Source organism: Rhipicephalus sanguineus, chromosome 1 (genome assembly GCF_013339695.2).
Source record: "Rhipicephalus sanguineus isolate Rsan-2018 chromosome 1, BIME_Rsan_1.4, whole genome shotgun sequence".
NCBI classification, from domain to species: domain Eukaryota; kingdom Metazoa; phylum Arthropoda; class Arachnida; order Ixodida; family Ixodidae; genus Rhipicephalus; species Rhipicephalus sanguineus.
Window position 1 is genome coordinate 245400936 of NC_051176.1, and position 23706 is coordinate 245424641.

A 23706-nucleotide genomic window follows, 5' to 3' on the forward strand; every position below is an offset into this window, starting at 1 on the left:
AGCGAAACCTCGAAAAGCCAGGACCAGCTAGGTGCCAATCAGTACCGCTGTGCCGCTAGCCTTGCGCCACTGGTGCAAGCTTCGCCCAGCTTTTCTTGGATGTATTTGACTTTTGAAATATTCATAAACCACTGTTTGAAAAACAATAGAACTTACAAATAACTGTTATTTGATTAGAAGGCTGAATTCAATTGGATACTGTACAATTTAATATTCAATTTCTCTAACTATTCATACGGGCCTACTTGAATTTCTTTCCTACTTCAGTAAAGTGGTCAACCGGCACAAAACAGATGGAATCTAATACTGAAAAGAACACTTATTTTGTCCTCATTAGTTTACATAAGATTTATTAGCATAAGCTAACTAGCCAAAAGCTGCAGAATGTTAAATACGGTATAAGCTATGCTTCAATCTGCAATTTTAAATGGCACTGTAAAGACTTTTTGTCTTGCAGACCATTAATTTTCATAAATTATATGATTTGAAAATTACAAGCAAGGAACTTTGCAAAGGTAGGTTGGACTCCTGGGTTTGATCTTTGTTTGTTTGCTTTACAACTCATAGATATGAAGAGCATGAAACTTGGATAACTCAGCAGGTATAAAACTTACGAAATAATGCTGCTTTTGCCGACATACACTAGGCAAGAAACAAAACAAGAAGACACAAGACAGAGTTTTGAGAAAACATGAAATCGGCAGCAGCAGTGAATTGTCCACTGTTGGTCTTGCAACTGTGGAGTTTACAGTGTCATACAGCCAATGCAAATAACACTAATTTGCTAAATATTCAGCATAACAGTATGTGGTGTAGCGTTACCAGGTAAGCTCTTGCAATTTTTTCCTGCATTTTCAACATTGTTTATGACTTAAAAAGAATCACCCCCTAATAAAACAGTTATGAAGATATCTCTAGACCAAATTCTAGCACCCACAAGCATCGAGCATCTACTCTGTGCCAGAATTTGTGTATGGCCCTAAGCATATACAATGTCACAAAGAACATGCTTAGAATGCTTTACCCAAAGTGACATGTAGATCTGGCTAATGACTTGCTCGAATATTACTGTAGCTTTTGTGACGTCACTTATTCTTTCACTTCTAAGAACAATCCTGGCAATGTATACAAGAATTCTGGATGAGAGCATCGAGAAAAAGAATTGAGAAATATTTCCGACGTCAAGGAGGATGATGTTGCTGGAATTGATTTAGTCGGTTTTGTTTTCACTGAACATGTGGATGGAGATGCACAACTGAAAAGGAAATAATTACAGGCATATATAATGCTGTAACCACCCCCTCACTGCCACTTTTAACCTTGAGCTTGGCTGACAGCACAAAAGCCTCTCAATTGCCGCTAACACTCCAACACCACACGCTTCTTCTGATAGATGTCCGGGTTCGTGTTCAAAATTATCTTTGAAGTGACAAATGCCCCCACAGCATTAAACCGAAACATTCAAGCGAAAGTGTGACTTTCAAACAAGGGAAAAAGAAGACCAAAGCTAGAAGCTTGCGATCCTGCCTGAAGCAAAGCCAGCTCAGGGCTATCTAACTAAGGATATGCCACTGTGTTTGACAAAATACCACAACTGCCTTGACAGTTTCCAGGCATGTGATGGACTGCTAAATTTTGCGACCACTGTGACGATTCATACACAATTTTGCACATACCTGTAAAAAATATACAATGGCAGTTTCCTGTTTGCTGTTGCCTTATATAGTTTTCCTATTAAGGTGACTCATTAAGAAAAAATTTTTTTCCTTCTACAAGTGCCGAGCGGCCCCAGAAAGGGTTAATCTTCAAGTCGAAAAGAATTGACTAACCTTGTATAGTGTGTACCATCGCCACAATGGTTGTGGACTCACACTGCTGAGGTCAAGGTTGCAGTTTCAATTTTTGAGTGGTGAGACTGCATTCTGATGGGTGCAGGCAAAATGCTTGTGTACCGTGCTTTAAGGGGGGACATGGCTTGTGGAGACCAAAAAATCATCAAAGAAAAAAGTGTTTTTTAAATTATATTATTGACATCTACAGCTATTATTTCGCATGTAAAGCCTAAGAGAAGTCTTATAAGATCAGTATTTCATCTGCAGTTTAGATCTGTGCAACGAGTACGAGCTGAACGTTAAATGTTTTTGGGTCATTTATTTAGCTTGTCGGAGTCATATCTCATGATCTAGAACAGCTAGAGCTGTAATTACTTTTTTAACATAAAGCCCAAGCTGTGTATCACAAAGTGCTGAGAGCAGAATTCTAATTTTCTGCTCATAGGTTTTTTAAAATTGATTTTGTTTTTTCTTTACGGTAGTCATGGTACAAACATCGAATTTCGATCATCTGCAGAATGACTAAATATGATCCGATCTGAAAACTGTTTGCAGCGTTGCACTTATTGCATATAGTAGTATCTAGCTATCTGATAATATTCACTTTCTGCTGAACGGCTTTTCTCCTATTGTCTCCGGAAACAATAGAGAGGCAGCTTTGTGTATCTCGTAAACCAGTTTGCTTAGAAGAAAAATTATTGTATATTTGAAATCAGCATGAAAAATCAAACAAGTCTACTTAATTTCATCACGTTTGGACATAACATACAGAAAATATCTCCACACACCATGTCCCCCCTTAAAATGCACATTAAAGAATTTCAACTGGATTAAATTGACCTAGGGCCCTCGCCTGCAGCATCGCTAATAAAGCTAGAAATTTAATTAATCACCTAGCCCACAAATATGTGAAAGGAATCTGGAAGCAAACTGTAAAGGATATCAAGGCAGTTGGAGCTGAAAACAGTCACATTACCAAATGAAACAATATGACATGATTAAAACAAAACTAACAAAAAAGTGAAAGACTCATGAGGACAGATAGCACATGAGGAAAGAAAAGGGTTACTGCCGTCAAATTACATTTCAAAGGTCATACTGGATCTAAAATGACAACTAACCATTCATTCAGTAAGTGGCTCCACCCTTCGTTTAGCTATCGATATGAAACAGAACCCATCTTCAAAGTTGACCCAGCAAGTTTATCATGAGTACCAACGCCTTCATTCTCAGCACAGCAACACATGCATATAATGCTTCATCGTCTAAAATCTCACCTAATCAAACGCTTCTGCTCGTCTACTGGCATGGGTAGCTGCTTGAGACTGTCCATAAGCGAATTGCGAAACCTCTGCACTCTCTGCTCCACATCGTTAAAAACTGAAGCAAAGAACAAAGAAAGTCACAGCTCAGTGAACAGATATATGCCAGAGATGTGTTAACAAATATAAACAGCCGCACCTCTGCGAAATACAGCCACTTCAGTATCCTGGAATAGGGACTTTGCTCGATTGTAGTCATTGATAACAATGTCATAGTCTCCCTAGTTAGGTGAAAAATAAATAAAATGAAAGGGAGGGGGATAGAGGAAAGGTCACTTTAATGGTCAAATCTTTTAATCTAGTTGACACACTTGCTTTCAATTTGCATTCAATGCCAAGTTATTATGCAACAAATCGTCTGCAACATACACAAGATTGTCATCATCTACTACTGTGCTGCCTGTTGGCCACTTAAAGGGACACTAAAGGTAAATAACAATTTATGTCAGAGTGAAAGCTCAATGTATGACGTCTAAAACGGCAATATTATCAACAGCAGTGCCCTACTTACCAAGAAATTAAGCTAAATGTATCACACGATGAGCGCCACGAGCGGGACATTTTGGAAATTATCCAGACGTGAGAGAGTTCGACTACAATTAATCACTCATAATCAAACTAGCTGCAATAAAAAAAGAACCTTCCGTGCATCAAGAGATGTAATGAAATGCTGCTTGTTTGTTTGTGTTTGATTCATGGAAAAAAGGACCTTTTCGGCGTTGCCATGGGGAACGGCACGCGTGGTTCAAGGGTCCCGTTTTCGCCGAACTGCACTTCGCCCTTCACTCATGTGGTCGCGTCTCAGTGGTAGTTTCGGTATCGCGTACTGCCGCATGCGTTTTGCGCGCTCGTGTAAGTCGCTTTGACAGAAAGTTCGACAAAATGCCACATACATGTGATGTTGCCGGATGCCCGAATGGTGCACCTGCTAGTGCAAGCCGCCGCGCAGTAAAGGCGGGCAACGTTGGGCACGGCAACAGTGACGTGAGAATGACCGCTCTCAGGTGGGTGATTTGAATTGCGCTAACATGATGCGGAGCACTAAAACGTGATTTTATTTCAAAATAAGCACTTCCTTGGCAAAAAAGTAGCACTACAAGGTTTCTGAACCACTATTTCAACACTCAACGTCGACATAACATTTGCCTTTAGTGTCCCTTTAAATACATGCACAGATGAGACCAATCAAAGTACTTGTTGGGCACACATCCTCAAACAAATTACCAAGGGGCAATGCTGCACAGCTGTGCGTGGTTAGTGTGTCAAGCTATCAACGGCACAGTACTGCAGGGGCATGAGCTTTACTACATTCACGGTAGTGCTGGGCACAAAGTTTATTTCCTCTTGACCCTGAGGCTCAAGTGAAGCTGGTGATGAGGAGGTTGCCCAGTGATGACAATGATGATGATTTAACGCACATTGTCACCATAATAATGGAAAGAACATATGGACAGATTGAGTAGGCAAACCCAATTTTGAAGCTCATAAAAGCCATCACAGTAAAAGATAGTGGAGTACAAGATCAATTTCTGCAAGGCGCTGCTATCCAGGACGAATGTAAAAATGTACTCAGAATATAAATAAATAATAAATAAATAAATAAATAAATAAATAAATAAATAAATAAATAAATAAATAAGTAAACCTTTCATCTCAAAGGAAAAAAGATGGAAGTCAGTAAGAAGACCACTTAGGAACAGCTTGGCAAAGCCCAGCCTGGGTCTCTTTTGGGTCTCAGGATATTACATGGAAATTTAGTAGTACAGCACAGAACTTTAATAGGCTTTATGCAACTTAATGAAAATTGTCCACTCAATCTGCTATGAGCCTGCCATGAGTACAAATGGAAGCTACATGCTCAACATAGGTCTCACAAGGTAATTGTCACCAACCATCTCTAATGCTAAAGGTATGTTAAATAGAAGCACAAAATCATATTTTGATTAGTGTATTATTTCTTCAAAACTCGATTTAAATTTTTTTACTTGAAAACTGTTGACTGCAAAAAGACGAGAAAGTGAAGTCCAAAGCAAAAAAAAAATGTGAGGACGAACAGCAACATCAGTACATCAGTACGATGTTGCAGACTTGAACTTATATTCTTGTGCCTTGGCCATTTTGGTCAGAAAGACAGAAAAGAGCTGGAACAGAATACCTTTTGGATGTTCTTTTCAATGGTGACGGGAAGGTTGAAAAGAAACCTAAACTTCTGCAAGATTCCAAGGGCATTGCGTGTGGAATCCGCTTGATCTTTTCTGGCCAGTATGGATTCAAAGATGTTTTCTGCCTCGTTCTTGGATCCTTTAATTGAAATATTATGGAAACATAAGCAACTCAGAATAGGATAATCTGAAACATTACGACAGTAGACATTAAGGCGAAAAATGGAAAGCCAACGTAATACCCACTTGTCACAGCTTCGTAAAGCTTTTCAGTCAAGTCGGACCCCATCTCTTGCTTATCTTTCTCCATGGCCTTTTGAAGCTCTAAAAGATTTTGTTGAAAATAGTTAAAAAGAAGAGGCCACGAAAACTCGCACGTGTATGCTCGCACTAACCCACACACATGCATAGTTTTAATTCAATCCGCGCAATTTTAAGGCACCCACCATGAAGTACATCCAGGCAAACAACAATGGCATTGACATTTGACTTCAGAAATGATGATGGACCTTCCTGGAGCTGGCCAACTTTCCGCTTTAAGCTTAGCAGCCCAGCTTTCAAGTCACTGAAACTGAAGAAGAAAAAAAAAAGTGGGAGGTCGAGGCGAAAGCAATAAAACTGGGTTTCTGTTGCTTCTCCCTCAGAAAGTTTACACGCACAAATCTTATCACAGTTTAAACTACCACCTTTAAGATACCTGCCAAGAGCTTGCAGCCGCTAACTTAGGCCACTGGTGCAACACCTGCTCAAAAGAACCTTGTAGTTATCTTGTAAGCACACATCACAAATAAGCAGGACAGTGCTACTGACTCTTCTCAATACCGTCAATAGAGGACATGTGCGGCAATAATGCACACTTTCATTTTAGAGCCATGTGGACATTGCTGCCTGCATTTACATGCAAAGCTGTCAAAATGTGGCAAGTGTGCAAAGCACTGCATGACAAGAACCTCTCAGTAGTGCATACTCAGATGTAGACTTCCTCACAGAACCAGCAGCCCCTAGCAGTTGATGCAACAACACTGGAGTAAACCACCACTATACTATGAACAAGGCCAGAGAGCGAAGCAACCAAAGGCCAAGCCTTACCTCGTGCTGTTGTAATTCTCCAAAAGGTAGCACGCGGGATTGAAGTTCTCAGAAAGCAGATTTCCTGAACCTAGAAGTATGTACAAACAGTGGAAAGAATTGGAAAGCTCTCAATATTATTAATTTAACAAACATTCATGATGGTGTACGCCTCTTTTTTTTTTCAGCATTTTAAAAGGGTAGCTGTTCCCTTTATACATGGTCACCATCAACTTGATGCAGCCATGTATCAAAAATAACTAAGTTTGCCACAAATATAGTTGGTTGATTGGTTTATGGGGTTCAATGTCCCAAAGCGACTCAGGCTATGAGAGATGCTGTAGTGGAGGGCTTCGGAAATTTGGCCACCTGGTGTTCTTCATAACATGCACCTAAATCTAATTACATGGGCCTCCAGCATTTCACCTCCATCAAAATGTGACTGCTGCGGCCGGGATCGAACCCCTGTATTTTAGGTCAGCAGGCAAGCACCGTAACCACTACACCACTGCAGCGGCCCACAAACTTAGTACTCATGTTACAATATAGGGTGATCCTACAGAAAAAGCAACCACAATTCACATACATACCTCCCATATCTCATAATATCATAGGAACATGAGATCCCCTATAAGAACTCCTATGTTCCCATATGCCAAATGAGTGCAAGGATATGGAAGTTATGGGGCAGATGGATTTTGTCGATAGGAAAGGAGCAAACATTACCTAGTATGCTGGTAATGTTTTATCAGTAAAATAAACTGTGACCTGCAGCTAAGTAATAAAAGTGATTAGGGGAAGCAGAGCATCATCTAGGCATTCTGCGGGTGCACACTGATGGCGCTGAATAAATGAAAGCCTAACAGATGCTATGTCAGAGTTTTGTGGCACAGTACGCTAAAGCTTTGTGCTTTGCAATGCAAACCCAGGCACCTGCAGCCATGTGCAGCTGGGAGTCACCACACAATAGCCACACAGCTATCACACAATCTGAATTTTTTTAGATGCGAAGCATCCTATAGCGGCGGCATGTCCCGCGTCGGCGTCTGCACTCACACTGCGCATGCGCAACTCTCCTCCTTCCCTCTCTCCAACAGTTGCGCGTTACTCTTTCCACTTCTCTCCTACCATCTGCTTGCACTTCTCTTGCGTTCTCGCTTCTGCTCTCGCGGCGCATGTGCTACTCTCCTCCTCTAGTCTCCTCTCCTTCAAGTGTGAATATAAAGCGGGTAGAGCGCTGCGCGCGTTCAGTTCAGCACTTGCTTCGGTTCACTCCGCTTGACTCCGTTGGTGTTTCCGATGAAGTGTGATGGTCCAATGAAGTGTGTTGCGGGCTCGACATGCCAAAATTCTCTCCCGCGCAATGACGCGATGAGCACCAGTGCATGCACGTCCTCTCCTACGCTGCCCCCTCTCGCGCGTCTGTCGACCACGTTCCCCGCTTGCACTGTGAGAATTAACGGCCAGGCTAGAGGGAAGACACGACGCGCGTAGCGTTCCTTTTCGCATTCCACGACGCGAGGTTGGTAGCATGCCCAAGAACAGTAGCATGCCCAACGAATGCCAATGGAACGCGATCGTGCAAGTGCTCCAGCTTCGCATCGCCTCATGGTCCCCTTTAGAGGGAGATGGTGTAATTTTTTTTCCTGTAAGGGCGGTTTGCACAATGTGCATGACACAGCCTCAGAGTGAGCTACCTGTGCATGCATTTCAAGATCACAAGAAGGTATAACGCTCATGCAGCTGTGGCTAGGACCCATAAAAAATTTGAAAAATCGGCATGGACAGTGTACAGTTTCTACAATTAGAAAGACTAATACTTACCAGGTTGGTTGGTTCGTGATGCTTAGAGAAAAAAAGAGTGCAACAAACAGACATGCACAAGAGGGAGATGCACAGACTAGTGAAAAGTCAAGTTGCACTAGTCTGTGCAACTTCCTGTGATAAAATGATTCATCTCTCTCATAGAGTGATATGGAAGACAGGGGACACTTACTCCAGTACCAGCTGTTTCACACAAGGCAGCCCCAATACCAATACGAGCACATTAGAGCAGACACGAGTGTCAGGCAATCATGCTTTTGCCTCTAGCATTAGCAGACATAGTTCCGTGCTAGCCATAGATTCCTCGAACCTCTCAAACATGGCCTTTCGTCATTTATACCAAGCGCCTTCATGAGCCCTCAGTCAACAATGAAAGAAGCCATTCAACCTTCTAAAAAACATGTCTACCAATCTAAACAGCACCACTGCAACAATTGGTCGCAACAAATCCATCTCTCATGCCTCCAAAGCCACAACCCCACTGCACCTAGCACCAGACCTTGGTACTCAACTGCTCGTGCAACAACTCTCAGGCTGTATGTGCTTGCACTACATTACACACTACAACTAAAGCAATGCGAAGGCATCCCTTCACCTGTCTGTCGGTATGATTGGGCATCGCACCAGCACATAGGATTCCCTCACTCTGTTCAGCAGTTTCATAGAACAGCCAACATCCTGCCAACACCACCCAAGACTTCATGTGTTGTTGGCCATGCATGTGTTACCGTAGGGACGTGCTGAAGAATGCAACTCCTAAGTCACAGACATTGCAGGTATATCGCCAAGTGTACAGGTATTAGTTGCACAGGTAACCACCAATAGGATGAAACCACGATGACACGGTGAGTTCAGAGAAAATGTCTATTAATTTAACAGGTCTTCATCCCTTGTATGCAACCGACCAATCCTTTCGCATATAGCTCAAGTTATCTTCCCAACCTCTTGCATCATAGACAGCGTCTTCATACCCACACCATCACTCTCAGGAATGACCTCCTGAACTACAACAGTGCACTAGTCTTGCTGTGCTTGCTCCCGACTTGGGCTTCTTTTCAGCTAAAACAACACTGGACATTGTACATTGCCTGTATACGTATAGACTGTACCTGGCTACCATTAACTGTACACATGCCAACCAATTCTGTGAATAGTCATTTCTGTTATGCCAGCTTTTTCTGCACCACTTTCTAGTCCATACTTTTCTGCATTTCATTCTGCTACCTTGGTTTTTCACTTGCATACATCTTCCTCACACTCCCCATAATTTCATGCTGGGCAGGGGAGTTATGTGGCAACCCCACTAATAGCAGCTCGGAGCGCAAGCTAGGCATGCACTAGAAAATGAGGCTTGCTCTAGCCACTACCCAAACATCATCTTGATTTGTCTCCTGGGAGCCCACGCACTGCCTTAACACACGTCAATAAACAGAAGGCAGGCTGATGAACCTTGGTGTATACATGCACAATTGCTACATTGTGCAGACACTTTGATGTGAACAGGTATGGTAGCCATCAAGCAAAACACGCTAATGATGGGGTTCAAATAAGGAAACCAACTCCAGAAAACACATAGTACTTGCATTTATGTGATGAGGCTGACAAAATTTAATTTTGGAAAGATAGCAAATAAAACAGCAATAAAAAATTACCTTCCGGAAACAGCTGTCTCAGTTCTTCCTCTGGGAACCGTTTGCTGAAAGATAATACCATAATTTATTAATTTATTCATTCATTCATTTTATTACTTCAAAGGTCCCGCTTGGGATATTACATGAGGGAGTGGTGAGAGAAAGGCTATCCTTTAAATGCCACTCTGAGGGCATATTACTTAAGGAAGATCATAAATGTAAATTAAACTCAAAAAAAGAAAGGCAACACAAAGTATTTCAACGAAGGCAATACAAAAGTACTGCCTGGCACAGATGCGATGAAGTTATTTTTGAAAATAGGACAATAACCGTTTAAATTTTGTCACATTGCACTCATTAACATCAGTACTGACAGCAGATTCCAGTGTTCTGAAGTGATAGGCCTTTAAAGATTGAATTGAAAACAACTTTATTAGGTCCTACAGAACTAGGCATTCAAAGATGTCAAAAGTTTTAGAATGTTTTAGGGAGAGATGAGCAATACTATTGACAGTTTTTAATGCAAATCTAGTGACTCATTTTAAGTGAAGCATTTCACTGGAGAATTCTGCATTTGGCTGCTTGAAGTATTTGACTGCATCCAAACATTTGGTATTGCAATAATGCAACTTGCTTGAGTGGAAAGAGGACCATGGATGTATGATATCTGCATTTTACTCTGAGCACAAAGGAAATCACATATCTGGATGATGCTGGTTTGCACTTTTGACACAGTTTTTGCTGTCCTCATCTTTGCTTTAAGTAAAACATGATTCAGAAATAAAAACATTTGCGTAGCTTACACTGGAGGCGCAATGCTAAAGAGACAGCGGAGCTGATGGGCACCTATGTAGTCCTGGCTTTTGCTGTTTTGCTAAGTTTTGAAGATTTTGCCTTTCTTTCTTCTGTTTTTTGTCTTTTTTTCTTTGTTTATTTCTATTTATTTCTCTCTCTTTATTTCTCGCTCTTTCATCACTTTCTCTCTCTTTCCGCATTTTTCTCTCTCATTCATTCTACGCTATGCTTTACTCTCTATCCCCTCCTCCTTTCCCTCCCCCTCACGCTCACTTCCCTTTCCCACCCCCTTGCTACACTATGCTACACAAGGCTATGCTATGCTAGCGTGCCTGGATAGCCGAGTGGTTAGGACGCTCGTCTTCGGATCGAGGATACGCGCGTTCGAATCCTGCCGCATGGAAGAATTTTTTTGCCAAGAATTTTTCTCTTTCCCTTTCTTTATATCTCTTTCTTTCTCTCTCTCTGTACTCCTTCGCTCACCCGTCAGGGTTATTACAGGACACGCTGGAGAAATCGGCGCATGTGTTCTGGGAGCGAAGCAGAAAAGGACGATGATGAAGAAGAGGATGTAGACAGCGCGTGCCGGTTCGTGATGATGATTTCTGTTTCTGACAAATTACAGGAAACTTACTTTGCCGTTAAAATCAGTTGTGAATAACACATGCCCTGTCCTCTTCCCTGGTCTCTGTTTTTTCAACGATATGGCTTCACTGAATGTACCAAACCAACTAGCCCAAAAGTCTGTTCTCTTAAAAAGCAAACACACCATGTCATGGCTGTCTACCACTGGCACCATTGAGGGCCACCTTTGCGCCAATTTTTCAGCTAGAAATACTCACCAGCAGAAGATGTTTAGTAGAGTTAAACACTATGTATGTAGGATGTAAATATGCACAGAAGAAGCCCCTACTAAAAATTCTTGAGAAATTTCATTTTTCCTAGTGTTTAGTGAAATACTAATGCTTTACTTTTTTGGGCTCTCTCGATTTCTTACACTGATAGATACAAATACGTCTTTTTCCCATTGGGAAAAACACTTGAACAAATTACATTATATACTCCTCTGAGAAAAGTACACAAGCCAGGGATCTCGTGATGACTATTTAGTTTTCTATGAATCCAACCAGAAATTAAGGACTGCAGTCCTTGCATTATAAATATTCCAATGCACTAATCAACTTCAGTCTGCACGTCTCAATCACAAATTCAGTTTCTTTGCAAGCTTGCGGTTTGTATACTATTACTCACGGGCGTGCATTGCTGTATCTCTATAGTCAACCCACACTAGCTCCCAGGAACCATAAGTTCATTCTTCTATCAATAAAATTTGAATTAACTGAACTAAATAACTATAGTACTGCTAAAAAAAAATTCACAGTTAATATGAAAACTGTAAACACAGAATAATGTCAAGTATTGTACAAGAGTAAGTGAGTGGCCATTGCCAGGCTTCATGGTCATAAGAGACAGACCCAATGCACACACATCCAGGATATCCGGGCTGTGAATGCACGAGCACCATCTTCTAGCAGCCCCTGTCAAGCTACACAGCAACTTTTATTACTGAACTATGATTACAACAGAAAGATGGATCGATTGAGCACGTGACTAGGTTACGTATTCACAGCCCAATGAAGATACTTAAAATACGAAATACTATGAAGGGTGGATATTGGTTGGTTTATTATATGAATATACAGTAGAAAGCAGCAATAGTGGCCAGTGTTGATTAAATAAACCAAATCACTCACCCCACATGTGTGCAATGCAGCCTCAGAATAAGAATTTTTTATTTTAAGAGATGGCAACAGAACAGTAACAGAGCATGATTTATCTTTAGGTTTCTTTTTCTATAGTGCCACTCTTGCTGCCACAAATTATCTTGTGCATGTTAAGTAAAGCAGTTAATGTCACCACCCATTCTGTTCATATTGTGCTTACTGTCTAGTTCTTCCCTGTGCTGTTGCTCAGTAACAGCTGCATTTCAGAAATTTAAAAAGATGTTCTTTAATACCATGGTATCATTCTGTAAGAATACCAAACAGATGAGTGATGAATTTAGCTTATTGGTATTGGTTCATAATTACTACAGTGCAAATAACAAAGACAACAGGGGAGACAAAAGCAATTTCCTATATAACATCTTGAAATACTCACCAGTAAATTTGATTCTTCTGTGACTCAGAAAAACATCCACCAGGTGCAAGTGCCATAAGGTGAACAGCAAGAGAGCTTGTGCATGTATATGCATGCAGATATGTGTCTGTTTTTTTTTTTTGGTACAATGTGTTTACATGGCAAAGCTGCAGAGAACTGTGTAATAAGATTTAATGCCTTAAGAAATCAGTAGTGTACTACTGAAAACGAAAAAGGACAACAATAATTTTACCCTGCAATAAAAAAACACGACAAGGCCGTAGATACTTATACTTACAATTTCGGATAACATATCCAAAAGCCCGCTTGATAAAAATTTTTTCCCAAACACAAATCTTTCAAGAGCCACTTACTACATGCAGACCTTCCAGCTGGATCGCTGCCATCGATAATCAATTATCAGAAATCAGCACTAACACGGACTCATCTGAGATGCCAAGTGGGTCTTCTGGGTGCAGCTGAGCAGGAGATGCAGGATGACCCTTTCGGCCAAACACATCAGAAAAGAGATGTGACTCGTCCACCCAAATGGCTGACTCGACTGTTGGACCTACAAAAGCCAAAAGGAAAGTCACCATCTTAATCTGGGCGTAAGTTTCATGCCATCACATGCAAATCACTAGGAAATGAATATCGTGTCAAGGAAGTGGTTAAGCAAGTAGAAAAAAAAAAGCACTGAGATGCACAGTTTTATGCTGGTAAAGAAATGTCTACATGGTACCCTGCATGGGAAGTGGTAGCGAAACGGAAGGCCTTAGGACCTGCCCCAGTTGCTTAATGGCTACAGTGTGGGGCAATAGCTAAAGATTGCTGGTTCGATCCTGACCATGGCAGATGCATTGTAATGGAGACGAAATGCAAAAACACTGATTACCGAGATTTGCTGCACTTCGAAAAACCAAAATAGGTCTAGAGTCACCCACTACTGCATGCCTTATAATCATATTGTGGTCTTGGTATGTAAAACCCTAGAGCTCAAAAGGAGAAAAGAGGGAATGAGCTTTGCAGTGCATGTGCTAAGGTAGCAGACAGATGTAGCAAACAGGCACTCTCACAATCAGAGTGGTTGCATTGCTATTGCAGAACAACATTTTCCTGACACCGCTCTGATTTAGTGTTCCTTCAAGTGGCCCTTTACCGGACGATGTGATTACTTTTAAAGAGCTGCAGTAAGTGAAGATTTCTCATCAATGCTTCGATATCGCCGACTAGACTGTGGCAGATGTATGCTATTTTTACAGAAAGGACTTGAAGGAAGTGAGACATGTGGTTCAATTCCAGCACACAGCTACCATAGTCCAAAAAGCAGATGTTTTTGGCACTGAAAAAATGTCGACAAAGAGTAAATGCTAGGAGCACTAAATGTTGTGTCAACCTCCTCTAGAAGTGAAGCAATTTGGGCGAGTTGGTGTATATCATCTTGTAGGAATGCAGAAGAGAACTTGTATGTCCTTCTTTCCTGTTTTCTTGTGTTTTCGCTGCATTACAAGATGAACCTCCTCTTACCTCGGAGCAGCACTTGAAAGCAGGAGGTTTCAGTACGAACGTTGACCCCTTTGTTCATTATAAATGGCACCTGTATTTAAGCACCCAGCTATGTTTACAAATCTGACATACCACTGCTGGAATACAGCTGCAGCAGCCTGCAACTGTACCTACAACTTCATATTTGGCCACGGGACTTGTACTTATGTGTGCAGACACAACAAATGATTCAGTTTAGATTGCATCCAGTCATAAAAACTGGAATGAAGCACAACGTTACAATGACATGCTAATGTGCACCGGTGCACTTGGCACAGTGAGCTTGCACATTTTACAGTCAATTCAGCATAGCCCTAAGTAGTTATTTGCGTGTGCAGTCTTACAATGCAACGTGGAAGCTCTTACAACGCTGGCAGCGTTTCGTGTTTTAATGCAGCTTCACGTTTTTGCGCACGACTTAGAGGTACTTGTAAACACTAAACTTGACACACACACGCACACACACACACACAATACGAAAGAGCTGACACAGCAGCAATGCAATGGCTGACCAAATGTAAATGGAGTCATTACCTATAACTTCCAGTATTCCGCGGAAATTTACGGTGCATGTTCCGACACCCCCAGACCTTGTAGTGACAACCACTTCGCCTCGCCCTGTGCAAACTCGTGTTCGAGTCACTATCTTGCTCGATGATTTCCACTCGGAGTACATAGAACAATCGACCCCGCAAATGGTAACATCTGCAAAAGAAATGCGAGTATTCAATGTTCAATCCACTGTCTGATGCCGTTTTCTTTTTTTTGTGTGGGTGCCTATGAGTATTGACAAAGAACTGCGTGAAACTCACTCAGAAGATCATTTTGATCCAAGCCCAAGTTTTCACCTCGAATGGTAACTTTGGTTCCCGGGGGTCCCTCAACTGGGGACAGCCCCGTTACTTTAGGAGGCTCTCCCATCAGACGAATCGTTATATCTAATTGAGAAACAAAATAGGAGCGACACAGTCAGAAGAGTTCAATTAATACATAGACTGCGAAATGTGTAAGCGACACGCAGACATCAACGAATGCGATTATCAAGTGCAACATGTGTACCGTATTAAATGGGCGTACGAAGGGGCACACTGGCCGTGCGAGATATGGTAGGAAACAAAGTGAATACACGCATATAAATGACGCACATTCTCAGTCCGATTAAACGTACGGCACACCTGGTTTAATTGCGCTGGTGTTACATATCTATAGCGCAGTCAGTGCAGCATAATTGAAATACCGAAAACTGCCAGCTCCCTTTACAACTATCGCGCAAATCGGCTCGTCGGCTAACGCCGGAAGCCGGAAGTGCTGTCCCCAATTTGCAGTCCAGCCAGCCTACAGCCAGAGCCACAAAGTCGTTTCAAGCCAGTTCGAAGCAAAACCTGGCACATGCCTGGCACGTTAAATCGTAGTTAAATTTAACCTGAATCATAAGAATATTTGTAAACATAACATCAATGACAAATTTTGGTTGTAAATGAAAGAGACATCATGATTTGAAAACATAATGGATCTTTTCAGAAAGTCACGAAAATGCCGCTTCATTGCCCTTCAAGCGGCTCACTAACAAGCACACACTCGTTAGGAGCATATTGAACTATACGTTTTTGAAAGAAGTGGCATGATTGCGACACCGTGATTAGCGTGATAGCGGTGATAGCGGTGATAGTTCTTGGTTCATTGTTGCTAGACTGGACACGTGGTGTCAGCTGTGTCGGCGCATGCTCCGGCCAGCGCTCTCCGGCCGCCACCTCTTCCGCCATTTTTAGCAAAACATGTCGGTTTGCGGCGTTTCTATGCCATGACGCAGAGGTTTCTGACATGGGCGACGCGCGTTTGGTAAGTGATGCCGAAAATCCATTGCCGCGTGCCGATGGCAGGCACCCTTGAATCAGCCGGGATCCACTGGTGTGACCAGTGTCGTTATCGGCTGCTTCGCCGGTTCCGTTGAGCGGCCAGATAGCTGTAGTCCGCAAGTTTTAGGCCTACTGCTTAACCCTAAATGAGTTTTCAACCAGTGCTTTCAACGTGCTCTTTTGTGCATCGTGTGTTTAATGTGCTGAATTGATATTGCTTACGGTGGCATTATAATGTAGTGTTGTCTGTCGCAAGACTATGTGTCGAGCATTAGTGCTTTTATGTTGTTGCACATTCGAACTACTTGTGTAATCGGTGTCGACCGCACATGTCGGACGTTAGCTTCTAACAGGTCAGATGTCGTCAAAAACCGACGAGTCCCGTTTATGTCATCATGTAAAATTGGTTTTGTCTAGTTGTTTGCGCTCTCAGACCCGACTTTCGCAGTGTTTACGCGATGGGCTCTGTTTGAACAGGTTGTGGTAGCGTAAATGTTGACTTGATTGAATGGGTATAACCTGATGGCTGATACCTTGGCTTCCGGAGCTGGACCTATAAAAGCTGTCGCGAAATTTTGTTTTGAACTTACATAAAGCTACTTTAGGGCTCGTACGTTTGTGCTCAGACCAGCGAGTAGTAGCAGCTGGTGCGAATTGTACTAATGACAGCCTTTTATGTATGTTAACATGTTGTAAGCTCAGTAATCAAATCGACTTTCTTTTGAACAGTTTGCGATATGACGTCTGCACACGCGCTAGTGCGCTTCTACATAGAATTAGTCATAGTTCATTTACAGTTGCATCTTTTGTCATGTAGCTTGTTTGTGCATGGATGCTGGCATTGTTGTAGTGCTGGAGCACTACAACCGCCTTTATACCTTCAATTTGGAAGCTCTTTGTGAAAAAGATAAAAGCAGAGTAGTTGCTTCAAGCAGAGCAAGTTCTTGAAGCTGGTGAAATGGGCAACAGTGATGTTGCTGAGATGTTCAAAACTTTGCTATCAGATCAGATCAGATGGCTAAGAGGGAGTGAGTAACAACTTTATTAATCAAAGGGCTGAAACGCTGTGTTGCTAAGCTTGAGGGTGCAGGTTGTTTGCAGCCACGGCATTTGCATTTTGGGGAGAGTGAAATTAAAAAAAAAAAAAAAAAACTCAGTACTTAAGTGTTAGTACCTGCACGTTAACAAGAACCTGAGTGGGTCAAATTAATCTGGAGTCCCCCTCTATGGATTGCCTCATAACGTTGTAGTTTTGGCACGTAATGCCTCAGTATTTAATATGCCTTTTAAATCCATGTTACTGGGAAATGCAGTACTTCCCTACTTCTCAGAATTTTTCTCCTGCCAGTGCCTGGCGTACCATTTATTTCTATATTCACAGTGCAGTGGTTTTGGGGAACCTTATTTTTCTGTGGCACATCAGGAACCGCAGTTGTTTAAAAACTGTTTGGGAAAGTGTAACTGATCCTTTTTGCTATGTTGGCTGCAGCAAATGTTGGCTTGCATTCAGAGGTTGAAATGTCTAAAAGCACCGACAAGCCCTGTCATTTATGTTTAGAGATTCTTGCTTTTTCTTTTTACCTTGTAAAAATATGGACTGCACTGATGGAAACGCCATTAGTGGAAATGCTTCAGCAGTCCACCTTTATACCGTCAATTTGGAAGTTCTTTGATGGTAAGAAGATAAAAGCAGGGTAGTTGCTTCAAGCAGAGCAAGTTCTTGAAGCTGGTGAAATGTGCAACAGTGATGTTGCTGAGATGTTCAAAACTTTGCTAGCAGATCATCAAATTATCGTTGGTGATGATCTACTATGCAAACTTTGTTACTTCTTTTGTGCTATGTTTAACTGTAAATCCTCATTAATAAAGTATGTATATGCGAGCTTTCAAAAGAAGAGACATGCTATCACCTCCTCACCTTTCTAAGTTGTGTCTGGAGCATTTGATGAATGTTAATGTTCCCAAGTTAGCGGGTAAGCAATTGCGATAACTCTCTTTAAAGGGATACTGAACAAAAATTTGAAAAAGCTACGAAAACACTTGCATTCGACTCGGACGACACGACTGTTCCTATAAACAGCGTTTATTTCGCATAATTTCGAGCAGTTGGCCGTATATTTAGTGGATTGTGAGAGCGTGGCGGCTGCACACCAGTGCGCTTGTCGACGGCCGTGACGTCGAATGCTTCAGCAAGAGGGGGGCAACCGGCACGCTCTCTCCTGCCCTGCCACTTCCCTTTCTCCACCTCTCCTCTCAAGAACACCTTCCCGACCGTGAGAACACGTTTTGAGAGAGACGCGCGGCAGCGGGTGGCGGCTTGCGATGTCGATTGGTAAGCGATTTTTCAGCGAGCACGGTTGGCGAGTCAGTATCCGCCGAGTTTCGCGTCACTTCCTCCCTAGTTTACGGCGCGGCCGCTAGACGCGTCAATTTACGAAAAATACATTAAATTCATTATTTTCTGCTAGTCTCTGGCTGAAATGAAGGTTGTTTCAACAAATTTCAGCGCTGAATCTTTCAATTCGGCCATTTATCTCGGCGGCGAAAATTTTGTTCAGTATCCCTTTAAGATAAACTGTCTTGACCACAGTGAGTTAGGCAATGGAAGAAATTAATCGCGGTACTTCATACTTAGGCTGTATGCTCTTGAAGCTAAATAGCAAACAGCAGCTGAACAAAATGTGTCACTGGAGCAAACATTTCAACAAGGCTCCAGAAATATCCCTTGTTCTATCGCTGTTGATCACGCCTGCTCCTCTGTGTTCCTCTTGTTTGGAATTCTGGGAGCTGGTAGCAGCTGAATATCGAGCAGTGCACAGCCATCATTCCTCTCTCCCCCCTTTTATTGTCATTGCCTTTGAAAGTGCCCAGTGTGATTGTAACACTAGAAGAAAACACGGACACAGAGTGTGATGCATGTGGTGCCTATAAAATCATGTAGCTCTCCTCACCAATGTATTGACCTTTTCAAAAAGAGAAAAAGAGATGCCATGCTGAGCTGCATGCGGGAGTACAAAGGCTGACGTCACAGCCTCAGCAGCGCATTTTTGGGGGTTTGTGCCTATTTAGCGCAGCCCAGAGAGGATTATCCCCTTCAGTCACAAATTATGATTCACTGTCTATGAATGCGTCAAATTCCGATGGCAAGATTCCAAGGCACACTATTACATTCCAAGAAAGGAAATGAAAGAATGTGTTGTTTTGTGTGAGTTTCAGTAATTAATGTTAATTAGCATGTAACCAAATGTCTTCTGCAATCAGTCAGCTTCAGTCCTTGCATAAGAAGAATCAACCATTCAGCCTGAAATGCATGCACTGTTTGTTTTTTGGTTGTATTCATTTCGAGCGAAGAAAAATACTCTTGACTTTGGTCCTGGAACACGGCAAGTCGAACGATCGTCGAACATGGTAATGTGTCCAGCAAAATGATCCTCTGCAGCAATATGCAGCACGATGAAGTTAAGTGAGCGCTAGTTGTCCACTCAGAAGCCTGCACTAATGTGCACACAGAGTTTCACGCCATTTGAAAAAACGCGTGGTGCATGACGTGCCTCCGAAGTTGATGTACACAATTGTGCACACAGTGACTGAAGAGGTTATGGCGGCACCCAGGCAATCGTCTGTGCAACGGTCTATACCTATGAACTTGAGTAGTGCAATTTAGTGAAATACTGTGGAGAATGAAAAGGGTGTTACAAATAATCTTCAAATGGTGGTGCTTGAAAAGAACAGCTACGCTAGAAACGGAAAACAAGGACACAGCGCTGTGTCCTTGTTTTGTGTTTCTAGCGTTGCTGTCCATTTCGCTCACTACCGTTTAGATGACTTGCCAATTTGCCCAGCAGTACGTTGTTCTGGTGTTACAGTGTGCACTGAACATGGGTACAGGCATATTACTCTTCGCAAGTTATCTACCCTTCTGGAGTTTCTTTTCAGTGCACTTCATGACGCCAGAAGAGTGATTCACGTGACGTCATTATCATTAAGATATAAACTATCAATTGGTCCGTATACAAGGAATATCTGTTGTGAATTGTCTCCTACCAGCATTACCATGCAGTCGCCCGCCCATTCTTCCTTAGTGTCGCATGACTGTCATGCGCAATCAACTGATTTCACTTTGTTTTGGCTGTTTTCGACTGCACAAGCAGAGAGAAGTGTGTAGCCAGCAAGCGCGCAATTCTGATAGGCTCAGCGCGAAGTGCTGACATTGTACAATCGGCGTCAAATGAAACCTGAACACCAGCAAGCCTTCGCAGTGGTATAGTGCGCGCCGTCCAGTTATCACCACGGACAGGCACGCATATGCGCAGTGTGGTCAAACTGGATGCGCGCGCCTGTCAATGGTGAATGCAGGACGTCCCGCACTATACCATGCAAAGGCTTGCCGCTGTTCGGGTTTCATTTGACGCCGATTGTACGTGTGCTTTATGAATAAATGGAGAGAGGGTGATACTGCCTGTAGGAAGGGTAGTCAAGGCGAGAAAGAAACCTCTCTCTTGTCTTTGAGCTCAGAATGGTTAGTGGCCCATTAAAGGGCTGTACATTTCTTGCTATTTAACAAGACTGGCTTATTTAACATGCTGCCTTAGTTCAAAATGGTGTTGTGCACCTTAGGGGGAGGGGTGTAGGTTAGGAGGTGCTTGGCTTGCCGTGGGAAGAGCATAAAACTGGAGCTGGTGTCTACCAGTTCACAAAGTTTAGGGTTATGAGTGGGCCTTGCATGTTTCCATGAAGTATACCACGTGAAGGTATTGCACATTGAAAAATGACATGGTCAGGTGGTCGAAATTGGCAGAGCCCACCACTTGGGTGATTGTTGTAATGATATTGTTCTGGCATGTAAAACCCCAGCAATTATTGAAAATGCCATGGTCTATTGAAAAGACACAAAGGTGAAAGTCAGTCAGTTTTAGCTGATTATTTATCCTTTGAAAACTGTACTGGTTGTTAATTGCACCATCATAGGTTTAATAATAAAATAGAAAATGGTCAAAGTTTCTTTTAAATTTGTGCCAAAATCTCTGCATATGAATGTCACTGTAACATTGTGAATTTCAAAGTTGTTAGTTTTCGTCACATTGGTTTAACAGAATATCATGAAACTTGATACATTAAAGGGGTACTGACACGAAAATTTTCATTTGTCGTGTTTTAACGTCGAATGAAAGGTCGAGCCCTCAAGAGCCTAGAAAAAGTAGTACTAAGCACGAGTGCACTCTGAAAAAGTAATGACAGTATGTTTTTAAAAGCTAGTTTCAGTTCCTACTGTACCCTGACATCACAATACGGTATGAGCTCCTCACCACGTGCTCGCACAATATATGGTGACATTTCGATGGCCACTCCGCACTGTGACTCCATTCGTGACGCACAAGCGGCCATCTTGGAAGTTTTGGTTGTCACAACTAGCCAGACTGCTGCATGAAGTCACCAGAATTGGTACTGTAGCCTGACGTCAAGCTAGTGTTGATGTCTGTAGGTGTGCCATGGAAAAATTGACTTTAATATCAAAATACAATATCTTATCAGCATTTGCTGAGCTTTACACTTGCTCGGAGCCATCTCTGGATACAGGATATTTGTACAGCGAAGTAAACTCGCCATCGAAAAATGGTGTTTTTTAGTGTCCGTTTAACGAAAATTGCCGAATATGTCTGGCTCAAAACATTAGTGGCCAGTTTGCATGTGCGGGGAGCTAATAGCCATGTCCTGACCCACTTTGTCCTCATGCTCAATTCATGGTGCCTAAAGCTTCAACTTGAAACTGCAGTGCTCGTAGCTTGCACCATTATTTCTTGGTGCACTCGGCTTATTCACTGATATAAAGGGACAATATGCCTACAGTCTGCAAACCCAAGTTTTGCTTTTATTATTGCATTTTTTATTGTCACTAGTGCCAGTTAATGTGGAGCATTAACTGGCACTAGTGACCTTGTGCCAATTAATGTGGAGCACCAGTGGTCAGAACATTGCCCAGAGGTTTGCTAATTATGCTGAAATTCTACATTGTACAGTTGCAGTAGATTCATACTGAAAAAGTTTGTTTTAAGGGATGTTAAAGTGAAACTCTAAATCAGTTTTGACTGACAAGTTATTCTTTGAGAAATGAATTTTCGATTTTACCATCATAGGTTCATTATTAGTAGAGAAAATGAAGGTTAGTTTAATTTGGGAATTCTGCGCGAGAACTTCAGCGCCTGAATGTCAGCGACGCCTTTGTCTTTTTCGTGTGTGTGTGTGTGTGTGTGTGTGTGTGTGTGTGTGTGTGTGTGTGTGTGTGTGTGTGTGTGTGTGTGTGATTTTGCCATGTTTCCTCAATACAATTTCCTCAAACTTGCTGTGCTGAGTATCTGGCTGCCTTAGTATGCAATTTCATTTTTATTGGTAAATAATTATGTGGGCCCAAGCAGACTGGCAAAATCCTCTCATAGCATAGGTGTGTAAGCCTCAAAAAGGCTTTGCCACTTTTTTTTTTTTTCTTGTTTTTCATGTGTCCTCTCCAGGCAAGATTTGCATTTTGGTATTGTGAAAGGGTGATTCACATATATGAGAAAGACAATTTTTCTCTTTGGTGTCTCTTAAGACATTAAATTCCTCGATTTTTTACTCTGAAAGTGTGTAAAATTATTTTCCATGTTTTTGTTTAAACTTTCTTTGCACTTTCCTGTTCAAATCTTCAGTGGCATGTGCAGGCACATAATTTGTAGAACATTATCCTTGTATTTTCTTTAACCTGTCTATGTTTGCATGACAAGAAAACCTTTTCACTTGCCATTTGTCATGTTTATGGCTAAAATCTTGTCAAATAACTAGGTTTCATGATCTTTTTACTTGTAACATATTTAGATAATAGTTCTTGCATGTTTTACGGGAGCAAACGTCATATACACAGCCTGCTATTTTTTAAGATAAGATAAAGCATCATGCTGTTAGTTTTTGTGTTACTTGCAAAACTTATCACTCATGAGCAGATGACATCAGTCCACCTTAACAGGTCACAAAAAAGTTTTAGCGCACTTTTTGCAGACACAGTGAAAATTGACTTTCAGTATGCCTACCAAAGCCATCCCACTTACTCCCCTCTCCAAGAACCAAATAAAGGTGTGAGGGGTTCCATAGGACATTTCACCCTTACAACAGGTTTAGATTTTTCAGGCTTTGTGCTCCATTCTAAGAAAAAAAAAGAAAGTGTCTTAGCTACTAACCTAATGAGTTCATGCTATAGCAGTTGTGGAATCTCGTGTTATATACTTTTACTTAATAAAACATGGTGTAGAAAAAGGGAAGGTACTTTTATTTTGTATGGTAAGGGACTTATCTCACACAAATTTTTTGCTTCTGTGTTATTACACTATTGTATCAAGTGCTTGCCTCAGGTTTGGATAAAGTAAAGTTACAGTATGGGCTGTCTTTCAGTTTTCAGTGCTTAAAGCCACTTAAATATGGGCATACTTGAAGTTCTGTGGGTATGTATGAGTATGTGATTTCACGTCATTGCTATAACCATTATTGCTATTTTTAGTACTGTT

The 23706-nt window shown here is 41.8% G+C and overlaps 2 protein-coding genes across 4 annotated transcripts in view; one reads left to right on the plus strand and one right to left on the minus strand.

The window, feature by feature from the left end:
• LOC119375938 (exocyst complex component 2) overlaps positions 1-15608 on the minus strand; it is a 56281-nt gene extending 40673 nt beyond the window's left edge. Inside the window, exons 1-11 of one of the 2 annotated variants that reach the window (XM_049410836.1) lie at positions 15378-15608; positions 15131-15256; positions 14853-15023; positions 13212-13344; positions 9861-9904; positions 6406-6475; positions 5763-5887; positions 5563-5640; positions 5310-5455; positions 3294-3375; positions 3110-3212 (exon numbers count right to left, since the gene is read on the minus strand). In XM_049410836.1, coding sequence (XP_049266793.1) covers positions 3110-3212; positions 3294-3375; positions 5310-5455; positions 5563-5640; positions 5763-5887; positions 6406-6475; positions 9861-9904; positions 13212-13344; positions 14853-15023; positions 15131-15239 — 1061 coding nt within the window. In that variant the 5' untranslated portion in view covers positions 15240-15256; positions 15378-15608. The remainder of the gene's footprint in view (positions 1-3109; positions 3213-3293; positions 3376-5309; positions 5456-5562; positions 5641-5762; positions 5888-6405; positions 6476-9860; positions 9905-13211; positions 13345-14852; positions 15024-15130; positions 15257-15377) is intronic. The other variant, XM_037645966.2, reaches the window with a different exon arrangement.
• Positions 15609-16020: 412 nt separating this feature from the next.
• Positions 16021-23706, plus strand: part of LOC119375966 (ubiquitin carboxyl-terminal hydrolase 10) — an 86768-nt gene continuing 79082 nt past the window's right edge. The window contains exon 1 of one of the 2 annotated variants that reach the window (XM_049410845.1): positions 16021-16157. In XM_049410845.1, coding sequence (XP_049266802.1) covers positions 16140-16157 — 18 coding nt within the window. In that variant the 5' untranslated portion in view covers positions 16021-16139. Of the gene's footprint in view, positions 16158-23604; positions 23644-23706 lie in introns of those variants that run through there. The other variant, XM_037645993.2, reaches the window with a different exon arrangement.